The sequence below is a fragment of the Pelecanus crispus genome, chromosome Z (assembly GCF_030463565.1).
Source record: "Pelecanus crispus isolate bPelCri1 chromosome Z, bPelCri1.pri, whole genome shotgun sequence".
Taxonomy (NCBI): domain Eukaryota; kingdom Metazoa; phylum Chordata; class Aves; order Pelecaniformes; family Pelecanidae; genus Pelecanus; species Pelecanus crispus.
In genome coordinates, this window is record NC_134676.1 from 64,093,115 (window position 1) to 64,108,218 (window position 15,104).

Sequence of the window (15,104 nt, forward strand, 5' to 3'; positions counted from 1 at the left end):
ACTGCTGCTTCAAAACTTTTTTTTTCAAATCAAATAAACACTCTACACAGAGGTAACTCCCTCAACCCTTTGTATCATAAATACAAAAATTATACCCAAACTAGCAGGTAAGCCAGAATTTCATAGTTTGCCCTCATATTTTTTGGCCACTCACATTCACAGGTTGTGAACATCATCTATGTAACAGGCTGCTTGAAAACTAAAATCTACATTGAACTTCAATAACATTTTTCTTTTAAATTTTAAGTGACATTTATTTCAGTATTTTTAAGTTCCAGGAATATGCACATTGGAAGGTAGCCCAGACATTAGAGCACCCTTCCACAGACTACAACAAAGTAGTTTCTTACTCCTGCTGGAGTCAAAAGCACTTTCACCTACACTGAGACAAACAGACCATATCTTCACACTGAAGAGGAGAGCAAAAGGTCACATTTTAGAAGACTGATAATGTTCACTTGGCTTTTAAGACTTCATGTTGGCAACTGACATAGTTATACATGTATATTATAATGACTCTTTACTGTAGGATCATTCCACAATTTATTTCTCACATTTCCATATCTTGACATTGTATCTGGCTGAAGACCTACCATGGCTTTCAAAGTGCAGAAATAACACAGAGAAAATGTTTAACAAAAGCTTTAGAACAGATTTAAATGCAATAAAGAGTGTTGCTTATTCTGCCTTTTTAAACCTAAATTTCCTCTGACACACACTGATACCCACAAATGCCACCTAAGCATTGTCCAGATCAATCAAGTATGTGCACTGGTTTTTTTTTTAAACCAAAAGGACGTTTCAGATGGAGTGTGCAATAATTATTTTCAGACAATAAATAAAAACCCTATCACAACAATTTTTGTCTTTCTAAGCTGTGCACTGAAAAGCAGAATTTGTTTATCTTGACTGAAGATATATGGACTCTTGCTAATGGACCTTAGCCACATTACCAGACTTGCTTTCTGTTTTCTCCAGCCATTTCTCAGTCACCATTTTTCAGGATAACCATCATTTAGTGACAGACATACTCTGTGAACAACCAGCAGTCTGGCAATATAAGACAACAGCTTCACAATTGATTTTTTAAAGGGCTCTTGGATTGTCTTGGGCAAATGTAACCAGAAAAGGCAGAAAGGAAACCTCTGTGAAAGACAGGACATGATGCTAAGAAGGACTGCTGTGCCTCGGAGGTGGGTACAGATTTACATCTCGTAAGTTCTGGTCAGCCATGACAAGTCTCAACTAAAAAAGGCAAAAGCATCCAAACAATGGAAACATAATTCAGTATGAATCCCAAATTGCAGCAATGGAAAATTCTTCTGGTTATACAGGATTGCTCCTTATTATGGCACATTCATCTCAAAGCTTAAAAGGGAAAAGAAACAAATGCATGTTTTGGTACCCATTGCTAAAGTTTTCTTCTGGGGCACTACACCTGTTCATCATCCTCTTTAGTTTCTGTGTCCTTTGAGCCTCAGAACAATGATCTGCCTTTCTTTCCAAGGTCTACACAATCAGCTCTTACAATTGATTTGCATGTCAGTCACACAAACTTTTTAAGATAAATACCTTCCATCCTTTTCCTCATCCCTCTTCTAGCCTCATACTTAAGTTCTGATCAAAACCATGAAGAGCTCTAATTCCCCAAGAAAGCAAACAGAGGGATAATCCACTGAGAGGCTGCAAAAGATGAGCAATTGTTGAGGTCCGAAGAGAAGTTTCCAGCACGGTTCTCAGTGTAAGTGACCCTTGGCTGGTTTTTGGTACAGACTGAAAAGGTTATTTCAATTACAGTATAAATTAACAATGCCTGGAAATACCTTTGTCTGAGCTCTTGATGCTGGGAAACAACCACAAGAGCAAGAAGAGTATGAGGGAGAACGATGATAACAGAAAGTATTTTAACCCAAGGATATTGTCTCAACACATAATTCTACCGCCTACTAATGTACACAAATTCCTAGCGCACGAAATCCTATCAGTGCAAACCTTCATGTTAAATTTGCAGTGTTCAGTCAGAGGACAAAAAAAGAACCACCAGCAGCAGTGCCTGCTACGAGATCCCCCAGTGCCTCAGGTCCTGCAGAGACAAACACTGGCTATGGCATTGTTCACCAAGAATACAAGTCATCACCTGAACGAACCACAATGATAAACCTGCCTAACAGGCTCACAGGAGCTTTGCTCAACTAATACAGTATTTTAATTTAAGAGGAGTGGCAGATTTTAAAGTGGCAATCCATTAATCTAATTTTAAGTATAAACACAAGTCCATCGCGCCAAATCCTCAATCACAAAAACATGCATGGCCAGAATGAATTGTTTGGTGGTACATTCTGTGTATACTTGATGTGGAAGAAGAATACAAGTACACAGGACGTATCCATGTCAGGTAAGGACATCACACAACAGAACAAGTCATTTCAATGTTCATCTGAACACCATGCATTTCTATCTCAAGTTAATTTGTTAAATGAGAAGCTGAAGCCTTCCTGTGAAGTTCACATGTTCTTATATGCCTACAGAGTGTTGGTTTTATTCTTATACCGAAATTCTGCTGTCCCTCCCTATATTCTGAATAATTGAGAGGATGGTAAAGAACTACTGCTGCAGTAATGGGACTTACTGCTGTGTGATACGAGATACAGAATGATGCAGCACAGTCTTTGTTACCCTGTATCTAGAGCTATTACAAAATCCCCAAATTACAAAGCACAAAGAATGAGAGAGCAGGACTGACCTGTGAAAGGAGATGAAATGATATGAAAGATGTTGTAAGTGGATTGTCTGTTCTTGTTGTATTTGCTGAAATGTTCAGCATGCTATTAAATCCCATATTCTATCATAAAACTGCAGAACTCAATGTCACAGGATGTAGGAAATGCCAAGAATGTAGACGGATTAGAAAGAAGATTAGATAAATCCATGGAGGATAGGACCACAGAGGACTATTAAATGTGATGTAGCCTCCTGCTCACAGATGTTGGCAGAAAGGTGGGGGAGTATGAAGGAGGACAACTCTCTACATGCGTTTCTTATGCTCTCCCTTCAGACATCCACTATTTATCATTACCAAAGACAGGATACCATGCCAGACAGAGCCAGCAGAAAGCACTACTTTTCTTCTCACAACCACAGAAAGATTTTTGGAAGAAGACATTAGTTGTGGTTGACCAGTACTTTACAGCAAATTTCATTCAAGAGATCACTCTGTTGCCACATTGTACACCAATACAAACATAGAGACAAGGAGAACTGCTGTCTTACAGAAATAATAGAAGGGTGTACGCAAATGCTATAGCAGGTCTCCACAGACTGCAGTTTTGGAAATAAGCAGGATACGACAACCAGTAATCAATTACGTCCTTTTACAAAATTTTAAGCACAGGCTATCCAACTTTCTTTCTTCACCATTTGTCATCTATTACTTGAACTGTGGTTCCCCAAATCACCTTCCCTCTGCAAATCACTAATCCTTTCTTCCAAAGTGTCTCACATGCCTCATGAAATGATAGGAAAGGTATTACAAAAAATGTGTTTCAAGAGCTATTTGTTCCAGAGAGCATTTACTGTGCCAGCTGAAATGAAACATGTGCTGCCTTTTTAAGTATAGTCCAGATGCAGAACAGAGATTTAATACTGACCCACTAGCATCTGAATATGGTTACGCAGAACCTCAAACACCTCTTATTTAATTTATGCCTTCTGAACCTCTGATTCACATTAGTGAGGAAGAAATGCATTAGACAGAGGTTGTAGAGGAAAAATGCTATGACATGATACAAATTTGGATGAATCTCTGTGGAGTGGGAGGAAAAGTTCAAAAAATTATGTGAAGTGGAGCATCTACTTGAAGGTGATGCAGTTAGAAAAAGAAGAAAAGGTAAACTGGTTTTACCAGAGTCTGCCTCAGTACATAAACATAGCCAACACATTCAATATATGAGTTGTGTTTGTTTAATGGCTTACTCCTTACAAAAGATTGTATTTTATTTAATACACACCCCAAAAAGATTCTATCCACTTGAGGTTTTTTTTAAAAGAAAAAATTGAAGAGAGCTAAAACACTAAGATTTTACAGAAATTGTTCATCAAAAAGTGATTTTTTTTACCTGAAAGCTAGCCAGCCTACTAGCTTTCAGATATTCTGATTTTGTGTTATTCACAGTTCGGGTAGCAGTCCTCACTACACTTGTGTTCAAAAGCACACAGCCCAAGATCATGTAAAAACCCTCAGCATTACCAACTGAGCACTACATACATGTGCGTAATTGGTAACCGATCAAAGAAAACACTGAACAATCTCATGTTAACAGAGCACATGTTAATTGGGATTAAGGACTGATCCTTAATCCCAGTCACCATCAATGGGCATTCATTACTGTGCAGGAGCACCTACAAGGCGCTCTTCATTGGCTGAAGGATGACAGATATATTTTTAAACAAAGATCTGGAAATAAAACTAAAACAGTAATAAAAACTTGTGGTTAGCACAAGACCCTGCAGAGTTATAAATGACAACGAAGTCATTGTAGTCATGCAGAATGATGTGGATTATTTGGATACAGCGGATCCATCTGACTGTTTAATGATTGTCAAATGCAGCCTCGTATCAAACTGTATGTCAGAAAGAGGACTCTATCTCAGACTGCAGTAGAAATTAGAAAAGGCTCTCAGGATTACAGCTGATGAACAATGTTAACTCCCAGCATGGCTCTGGCTCACTTATCGAGGAGAATAAAAACATGAAACTGTTTTTTATTTCTGGATGTTGCACCGATAGTCTGCAATAACAGTATCACTTACAAGCCCCCAAACCTTAACAGTAGCTGAAAAAACATCAGGGAATCTGGGCAAGGGCCAGAATACGGTTGGAGGACTGAAGTGAGAGCCTTAAAATCTAGACCGCTTAATCTACATTTGGCTTGAGTTTAAGTAACACACAGATGCAAGCCCCTACCAAAATGCACTGAATACCGAAGACTCTAAATTCACAAAATCACAGAAAGGCTGAGGTTGACAGGGTCCTCTAGAGGTTATTCATCCAACCCCTTACCCAGCTCAAGGAGGGTCACCTGGAGTAGGCTGGCCAAGACCAGGTCCAGGTGGCTTGAGTACTTCCAAGGTTGGAGATTCCACAACCTCTCTGGGCAACAAAAAAGATGCTATACTTTACAGGACAAAATGCCTTGACTGTTTCTATGCAAGTATAAATGAATATATGTTTTGAAATAAGTTTTGAAATGTAAAGTACTTATAAAAGGTATTTGCCAGAATGACAGTATCTGAAAACAAAGAACAGAGAAATATTAAGAACAGTTCAGTTTTCCCTGTTTGCATTTGCCTCTTTACATTTATCTTGATCTGAAAAGATTTATTTTTTTAAGAGCTGAGAAAGAATTGGAGTTCAGACCTTATTCTTATTTAATCCCTTGGCTTTCCACTGACTGTGTTTTCCACAACAGATACATACAAACTGGCTTACTAGAAGCTACACTGAGATCACAAATCATTTATCATATACCATCAAAGCACTGCCAATTGGCAATAGCATTTGATCAGTGTTAATTTGTGCTGTGTTTGAATCTGACCCAGGAGTGGAAGGCTCTGCAATCAGTTACCTAATCCACTGCGAGTATGCTGCAATTTTTATATTCTAAAATATCTAAAAGCATTCGCCATATATATTGGCTTCAAAACAAAACTAATCTAATTCTTTCTTGATATATTTTAGAAGAATGTCATCAGCACATAAAACTTAAAACCCACAGCAACTATGTTTCTTGCAGTCTTAAAATTCTTTTCACTTGTGACATTGTTCAGATACTTTATCCTCTCCCCACATACCATATTCCTCTCTGAAGAACAAGGACAACACAAAACCAAGGACCATCTTCAGAATCTTGAACTATTGCTCACCTGTGCTTTTGCCAATTTCTTTTCCAACAGGTCACGCTCCCTTTCTGTTTGTTGTAGACGTTTATTAAGCTCCGCTATATCTCCCTTTAATGAAGCCAGGGCTGCTAAATGAAGCTAGAAGACAAAAGGAAAGAAACAAATTAACTAATACACAAGCCATGTAGCAATAGCATTTGAATGAAGACATAGTATCATACAGCAGCTACAATATCTGTGGCTTTCTGCAGTAGTTAATACACACAAATTTATTCATCAGAAAACACATTATAAGGATAAATACAATGAAGTATAATTCAGCTGGAAATTGTGTAGATTAGTTCTAATGTTAGTTTAATAGGAAGTAGCTTGAGTCTTGTGTTATAAAACCTTACATTAAATGTTGACTCCGATTTGTATTATAAAAGAAGGTGTATCATGTTTTGATGCCTTCAGACATATAGAGGTTATCGGTTTGGTGAAGGCAGTTAACTCCATGCATAGGATTTGGTTTTATTTTGCAGCTAAGGATTACTCCACTTTGAGCTACTGCTTTGTAGTTGTTGTTCTCCTTGGTCCCACGTCAGTGAGTTTCAATGATTCTAATCTGCTGAAGCCACACATGAAGAACCTGAACTGTTTTCCTTTCTGCAGTAGATCCCTTTGATGAAAGATGCATTCTACATTTAACTGATAGCATGTGGAAATACAGAGCAGACTAGGATAACTAACATCATCTAAATTACGTTAGCTACGTAACTTAGAAATCAAGAACAATTCTTAAAAGAATTCTATACTTGTAACGTATTCACACTCTTCTTGCCCTTAAATATCCCATTCATTGTTACACTGAAGGCACCAGCTAGAATTCAACACTCAGTATTGACAACTACAACTCAAAAGTCCAGGAGGAAAACTAGCCACTAGTACTGAAGACTTTCTTTGTAGTAGTAAAGAAACAACTCCAAGTTGTACTGGGTGAGAAAACAAAAGTGACCTTTCACACTGGACCAAGTAACACAGCAAACACTGCTCTGCTGCCAAGATTCAGACTGAAACACAAACCCTGTTTCTAGTCCTCCAGCTAGTTTCAGTCCTTTACTCTGACATTTTATTGGGAGGGTCACTTTTAAGTTATTTTTCTTGTTCCGTTTCCAGTCAATCTGCTAATGAATCTTATTTTGGAATCAGTTTTACCCTTACAATACTGGTAGCCAGCAAAACCATAGGTGTTTTCACATACTGACGTGTGAAAGTAGCTGTATGACAGCGTAGAGACTAGATCATTCGGCAACAGCTCCTTCACATACAGTATTCCCATTGTTATAGAAAAGGCCACCTCTGGCTTCAAGACAGAGAACATAATTTTATAAGATTTTTAGATGTGAATTCTGCAGTTTTAAGTGCAGTGTAACTAGTTATGCTAGAAGCTGTGGACATCCTCATTTCTAAGTTCTGTCAAAAGCATTTTTATTATGTCAGCTGCAAAAATGTCTTACATGCAGTTATTCATTTCAGTACAAATATACACATACAAATTTTATGTTGCAGTAGGTTTAAGATTCTTGAGGCAGCCTCATTTTTCAAGTGAAAAACCAGTAATTCAGGCCTGCTACGGGCATATGCTACATAGCTTCTTTCAAGTATGTACACCGAAATCTCTTAATAAACCCAGAAACACCCTGAATATCTTTAAGTATTCTTGGCCTTCAGCAGAAGGCCTTCCTTCCTACCACAGGAAACTATGCACTGGGTTTACAGTGTGGAGAAACAAGAACCAGACTAATTGTACCCATCTGTTCATAATTGACTTCCAATTTTCAGGAAGGCCAGGGAATTTATAAGCCACTGTTTCACCTTATTCCCTTAACAGAGGAGAAGTGTTGCAATGAAGCTCACCAGTTTGTTCATCAGATCTTGTACTCTTCACCACAGCTTTCAAATAATACATGAAAAGATGGCTACAATTCTCTAAATCGAATAAAACAACGCTACATAGTCAAGTAAGTAGCATTGCCTTTCGTACAGTATAATTAAATGATCACCAGCTGTGGTTTTAATTAAATACCAGACCAATAATGTCCATACACATGGTGCTGTAATATAAAAGGACACCGCTAATTCAAAAATCTCAATGAAAAACAACTTGTTCTCTGAACAGTGGAACTAACAAGGCAGACTTCCTATGGATTTATCTTTGTCCTCTTCCCACACTGCAGTCAGCTCAGCTCTTCTTCATGTCCCCTAGCACACCCCAAACTGGGTAAGAAACAGCATGAGTTGTGTCTAGTTTTATAGCAACACCACTGCATGGCCTGGCTGCTCCTGCTAAACAAGGGTATCCAAGACGCGAGTTACATCAGTCTCCCAGTTCAATATAGGGTTTCTCTTCTCCAAGCAACCAAAGGATTTCTTTACTAATTACAAGGAAAGTTTGTTGCATCTTTTACTATCCAAAATTATCCTTTGCTTTCATAAATTGGACCAGTCCAGTTTCCAAGTACGAATCAAACAATAAAAAAAAAAAAGTAAGTTATTGAAAGGGCAGACTAGATAAGAGGAAGTTGTCATACACAGAGGAGGGCTGCTTGGGATACTCCTCAGTTTCATGTACCTACCCACTGCACACAGCAGTAAGTCATATGCAAGTGGTGCCTCCAGCCACCGCTGCAATACACAATAAGGTAAACACAGCTAATGTAGATGTGTATTCTTGGCAGAGCCAAGCTCTCCTCCCAGTTCCTTAAAAAAGGTGTTACAAAGTATTGCTGCATCTTCCTTTAAGGTGTGAGCATTCCCACAGACCATGCTTCCCAGTGTGTTTGTATAGCACACAGCAGGGTGGGAACTGGAACATGGATTTTTGGATGTTGTAACACAAACAAGGAAACATCTGAGCAAAGAGCTACAGTCAACAAAAAGGTCATTCTGGGAAAAAAAAGCTCACATGTAGAATTCAAATTTAATAATCCAAAGTATTAAAGTTGGAAAGATTCCATTTAAAAATCTCAGCTGGAAGGCAGCAGGTCAGTCAGGACTGTAACTCTGCAGCACTGAATCACTACGGGATACGACAACTGAGAGAGAGAGAGAGGAGAATTGAGGTAACCATATGGCATACTGCTTTTTTTCTCCCCTCAGCAAACAGTAATAGACAAGGCAGAATTACTATCACTAACATTCATAACAGACATTTATAGTTCAAGGTGGGCTGCCTCTTAATAACACAAGATTATGAAACAGATCAAAAACTCCATAGTTTGTAAAAATTAATACAGACACCACAAAGATTTCTGTTTGTACCACATACTGGTCTCAACCTTTAAGCAACAGCTCCCACACAGAACTACTTCATACAGAGAAAACAGTTCATCGACAACCTGTACTGTTCATAAACTTTATACTGATCTAGTACAGCTACTACTGAATTCCACCAGGAAAAAACCCACTATGCAATGCTGATGCACCCAAACTGTCAACAGGACAGGCAAGGTCAACACATGTGAGAGCAATGATTGAAAATGGATCAGACAAGCCAACCAACTTGCTTCTCTACCATCTCTACCTCTCTTCTACATCCAAGGAAATACGAATTCTTTCAGAGAAGAAATTAGATGCACGGTATTAATAAAAAATGCGTCACATCTCTTAACTTAGAAGCTACAATTTCTATGAAATTTTCTGCAAGAACAACAGCAGGTGGGTTACTGAAACATATATACACCACATTTTATACCCAATATATCCTGCCAGGTTTTTGTGTATTAAATATATAGTAACAATTTTATCATATAGTATTATTAAGATACGGTAACAAACTGTGCATAGCATGCTGTCTTTAAAATGCAAACCACTGTACAGCTAAGTTTTGAAAGATACAATAATTTTTAAAAAAATAAGCACAAGATTAGGAAAAGCAACCTCCTGACCTCTCTTGCAGCCTCCTTTATGACTGCAGTCTCTTCCCCATTATACCTGCTTCTACAAACATCTCATACAACACTGTAGGCATGATTTAATGATGTAGTGCTTTAAACACTGCTTCTGGTGCTGGGCTTTGTGAAATATTCTATGCAGGTACAATTAAAAATGATAATTTGCTGGCAGTCAGGTTTCTTAAGAATTTTGCAATGAAAAGAATATGGAAGCGGATGGGATAGTAATATGAACTGAACGCCAAGGAAGCAGGGGACTACTGACATGTCTGTAGTACATATTGCTGGAAGTGTTCTGAGGGCATGAACAAAACAAGAGAAAGATGCAAAGGGCAATGAAGGAGGGTGCTGAAAAAATGGTAGGTTAAAATTAAAGCACTGCAAAGCAGTACAATTACTCTTATACTCAGCATTTTTCCCTGCCATTGTGAACTGTGATCCTCATCACTCAGTCTGACCCACATTTGTCTTTTCCTCAGCCTGGAACCAGACTAATTAAGCCATATTGCTAAACCCAGTTGTACTCACTGCATATACTTGCCATTTTCAACAGAGAAATCACAAAAAGGACCTAAGCACACACTTCTCTGTGAAATTAAATAACTGGTCTTACCTTTTTCATCTTGTTTCCTGCCTTTGTTGGCTACAGTACTGCTGCACATCAGCTTGGGAATAGATGTTCAGAAATGTAACCTCTGACATAACAAGGGAGCCATAAAAGCATCAAGATCATGGTAAGGAGATACCAACCCATCTAACAATACAAAGCAGCCAAACACCAAAAAACCAATTCATTTCTTCTATGTGTGTCCTCTGTGACTGACTGGTAAATTCATACCATGGAAGAAGGCTCAGAGGAGACGGGCCAGGGCTATGTGCCCGTGAAGCTCAGGCAATAATGCAGGGTTTTACTGACAACAGCTGTTGTAAAGAAGCTGACTTGATCTCAACACCAAGGGGACCTGAGGGTGGCTTTTGTTTTAGATAAACAGCTGTCAACAGCTGAGTGGATCAGCTGGTGGTATAAAGGTTTCTCCCTATGTTCATTAACAGTGTGACTGTCTCCCCAAGTTAGCCAGGCCAACAAGGGGAAGGTATGTATGTGGCTCAGTACAATGTAATGTGTAAAAAACAGAAAACTAGCAAAAGAATTTTAAAGGGAGCAACGGGCTTGAGCTGGCTCCAACCCATGGATGCCCTCCTAGCAAGACTGGGAGCGGTGGTTTGACCCTGGCTGGATGCCAAGTGCCCACCAAAGCCGCTCTATCATTCCCCTTCTCAACTGAACACAGGAGAGAAAATATAATGAAAAGCTCATGGGTCGAAATAAGGACAGGGACATCACTCAGCAATTACTGTTGCAGGCAAAAGAGACTTGACTTGGGGAAAATCAGTTTAATTTATTACCAATCGAAACTGAGTAGGGTGAAGAAAAATAAAACCAAACCTTAAACCACCTTCCCCCCAGCCCTCCCTTCTTCCTGGACTCAACTTCACTCCCGATTTTCTCTACCTCCTTCCCCTGAGCAGCACAGGAGAAGGGAATGGGGATTGCGGTCAGTTCATCACACCTGATCAAGTATTCAGAACACTGCCTCATCTCTGAAAACCTCCCCAGTTTTTTTGTTATCAAATGACACTGGACACTACACTGGATTTGAAAACCCAAGCTGCTTTGTAAGATGGGAAGTGTAGAGGATAGCACGGAAAATACAGTCAGAATCCTAGATCAAACTGCAGAAAGGGTAAAACAACAACAAATGCCTATACATTGTATTTTCTGACACTCTTCTTCAAGGGAAAGAGAGAAATATGACTAAAACCTAGAATTGCTGTCAAGGAAAGAAAAAGCTTGGTAATGTAAGTTCATAATGAAAAACACATTTTAAGACACAGAACAATAAAACCTTGCCTGGACTTTGACTTGAGGAATCTTAGTGCTGTGCTGTGCATTGCTAACTTCCATTAATGGCAGTAGAGAACAAGATCAGGGTTAGCCCAGGAAAAGCTTAGACAAGGCTGGCACTCATCTGCTGAGGTGAATGAGAAACTGTCATGCTAACACATGGCAGATATACTTCAGACATGAAATAAAGGTACAACAGTTAAAACAGAAAAAAAATGCTAAAGAAATTATAGCACAGGTCCACACAACGAAGAAACATCTTAAAACATTTTTCAAAACAAAGGAAAATCTAGGCAAAGCTTAAAAAACTTTCTAAGAGAGAAGTTAGATACAAAACTTGTGTTGCAGACATTTGCTGTACATAAAAACTCAAAGGCGTTGTCAAGTTTACATTTTATCAGGAGCACAGATCAGCACTACTTGCAAATAGTACACTTACTTGAAGTGATCATTATATAGATGTGTAGCTACTCTCAACCATTTTTCTTCTCAGTCCTACACAATTTTCATGCCACCTTTTCCTGGCTACGCTCCATGAAAGGTGCATTTTTATGGTGCAAGTGATGAAATAAATGTAATCAAGTCCATTTCTGTGAATGTACTGACAAGATGGAGTGGAAAAACTTAAAAGAACAACCATCTCCCAGAAGCAGTGACAGGAGAGCTTGATATTCCCTAGACAATTTCAGTTGTATGATCTATAGAGCATAGTCCTGAAATACCACAGTCAATTGCCCTTTAAATAATTACCTAAGGCAAAGTCAGAATGACTAAAAAAGTGGTAACACCGAATTGTTGGATGTGCCTACAAACATGCCCTGAAACTATATGTTTGAAACAACTGTTACGTGCTAATAAAAAGCCTGCAAATTTTTAGAGTGACATACAAAAAGGACATTTCGTGACTATGTTGCTGAAGCAATTATTGTCATATTAGACATCAGACAGTACTTTGCATGCTTGTGCAATACTAAACAAATAACGTGCCAACACAAGCCAGGATAGAGCCATCCAAATTCTAGAAAAACAAAGACCAAGTATTTGTAAGACATACTTTGTTTTAATTTGGAAAATCTGTAGAAGATGTGTTCAATCTGTTTGCATTATTTATAAAAAATTTCAACTGAGATATTTCTTTTAACTGGAAATTAACATTTGCAGGCACTTCTGAATATTTCAAACCATTTCTTAAAACAAACAAAAAACTCCTACCTTAATCACAGTAAAAAGTGTTTGATAAAGAAAACACACTACAAGATTGTTCAAAAACTGTCACAGAACAAGTATTCTAATGCTATTCCAGTGAATAGGATCCGTTTTAGAACATATTAAAAAAAAAAAAAAAAGTAATCATGGAAAAGATCTTCCTTTGAAAAATTAATCTGACAATTCACACTTGATGAATGGATCATGGTGCTAATTTGTAATTCTGAGTGTGCCTCAGGGCTAGACTAATGGCTCTACTTCTATTACAACAGATGTTTACACCTTCATGGAAAATGAAAATTTTAGGTGACATGAGAAGAAAAGCCTAAAAATGAGACCTAAAAGTACCAAAAGAGACAAACACCTGAATCTGGAGATTGCACAAAACAACTACACTTTCCGAAGTTTACTCTTTTGGGGTTCTTAAGAACCTTAACTGTCCCATGTCAGGACAGCTCACATGCCCACACCAATAGCCTCTTACCTGGCTTTTGCACCAGGTATGAAGGCTCAGCCTTGCTTTTGCCTGCCAATGGCGGAACCTGTTGCCACTTCCACTCCCAGTGAGGGAGCAAAGTAACAGTAATGCAAGGGATGGAAATTGGGTGGTGGGGAGACCATGCTTAGGACAAAATGCTGTCTTCATTTCAACTCAGTCTCAACACACTGTTTGCAAACACAGCCCTTCTTTAAGTAAAAATAAAAAAAATTATATTAATACACCATTATGAGCTAGGGAGGGCTCGATATGTCCATACTAAGCAGGATTTGATCCCACTTCCGTGAACTTATTTAGCTTTCCTACCCTCCTTACAATTATTCTCAGTATAATTTAAGTATGGCAAATTATGTCTCTGTTTTTATCACTAAATTGATGGAAAGAGGAAACAGACCTATTTTTTTCTATCTCCCCTTCTGCCCAACACTACTAGAGAAATGAGCTGAGAAGGGAGAAAAACAGTGAGGTTCAGTGCAGGTCCTTACCCCTTGTAAATCTCAGGATGCCAAAATCCTTTTCTCTGTTCCTTTCCAGTTTGCAAGGACCACCACTGAGGTGATGGGCATACCATTCAACCCTCAGGAAAGAAAGGAGCGGAAAACTAACCCCAAGAACGCACCTCACTCAATCCTCTGCATTTAGCATTAAGGTGACCCACATTCTAGTGCTGGATACAACGTCACAGACAGGGTGTAAGCTCATCCATGTTGACTTGTTTTCCAATAGCCCCACTATTTTTTGTATCACCTTAACTTGCTCCTTCAACTTCAGTCTCTTCTGCCTGAAAACAATCCAGATCTTTCAAAACAGAGATCACCATTCAAGAGCCACTTAAAAATCAGATACTACTTATTATGCTAATTTAGTAATTATTTTTAAAAGCATCCCATGGTTCTTGTGCTCTTTTCAAAACTTCTCAACCAGAAAATTATTTCTGATTTCCAAAGGTAAGACTGTGGACTAGCAACAAAGCTGTACTTACAGTGATACAAGGATCTCTGTCTCCAGCATGACCCACATGATCTGCTGTCACCATAAATTTAGAGAAACAAAATTTGTCTTGCCAAGTCAAATCAGTGATCCACCACATCCAGCACTCTGTTTCCGTCATAAGCCAAAATCTGATGAAAAAAAAAAAGAAAAAAACCCCACCAAACCCATCAGCTAATCCCCCAAGAATGTACTTGTCCAATTGTTTGGAATTCATAGAAAGAAAACATCTTCCCAGCTTTCCTGAGTCAGCTCATGCCCTAAAGTGCTTTGTTAGAATGTCCACCATGTAGCTTCCAAAACTACAGCTCTGAAGCAATTTTCAAAAGCAGGTAAACAACTTTACAGTTGTGGCAGCAAAATTCCCTGGATGAACATGTGCTTGCTTACCAAAATACATTCAGTTCAGTTAATTACTTGATTGTTCCAAGGTTAGCTGCATCTCTGAGACCTTCAGATACCCCTCCCTGCTTCTTCAACCTCAGGCCACCAGCCACCCCCTCTTCATAGGGCTTCTGATGGCCGCTCCCCCCAGAACCCCCTGCACCTGTAATTGCAGTCACCAGTTACACATTCTCCAGGGTGAGTGGAAAACAAGCAGAGAACAAGTTGAGGTCTCCAGTGACCTCCCAGCTTACAAGAAAGTAGTGGTTTTTAAATTTTTTTTAGA

General features: G+C 38.7%; 1 protein-coding gene across 1 annotated transcript in view; it reads right to left on the minus strand.

Moving 5' to 3' along the window:
• MCC (MCC regulator of Wnt signaling pathway) overlaps positions 1-15,104 on the minus strand; it is a 226,300-nt gene that overhangs the window by 64,162 nt on the left and 147,034 nt on the right. Inside the window, exon 4 of the mRNA XM_075726865.1 lies at positions 5,923-6,036. Within this exon, the coding sequence (XP_075582980.1) occupies positions 5,923-6,036 (114 nt within the window). The remainder of the gene's footprint in view (positions 1-5,922; positions 6,037-15,104) is intronic.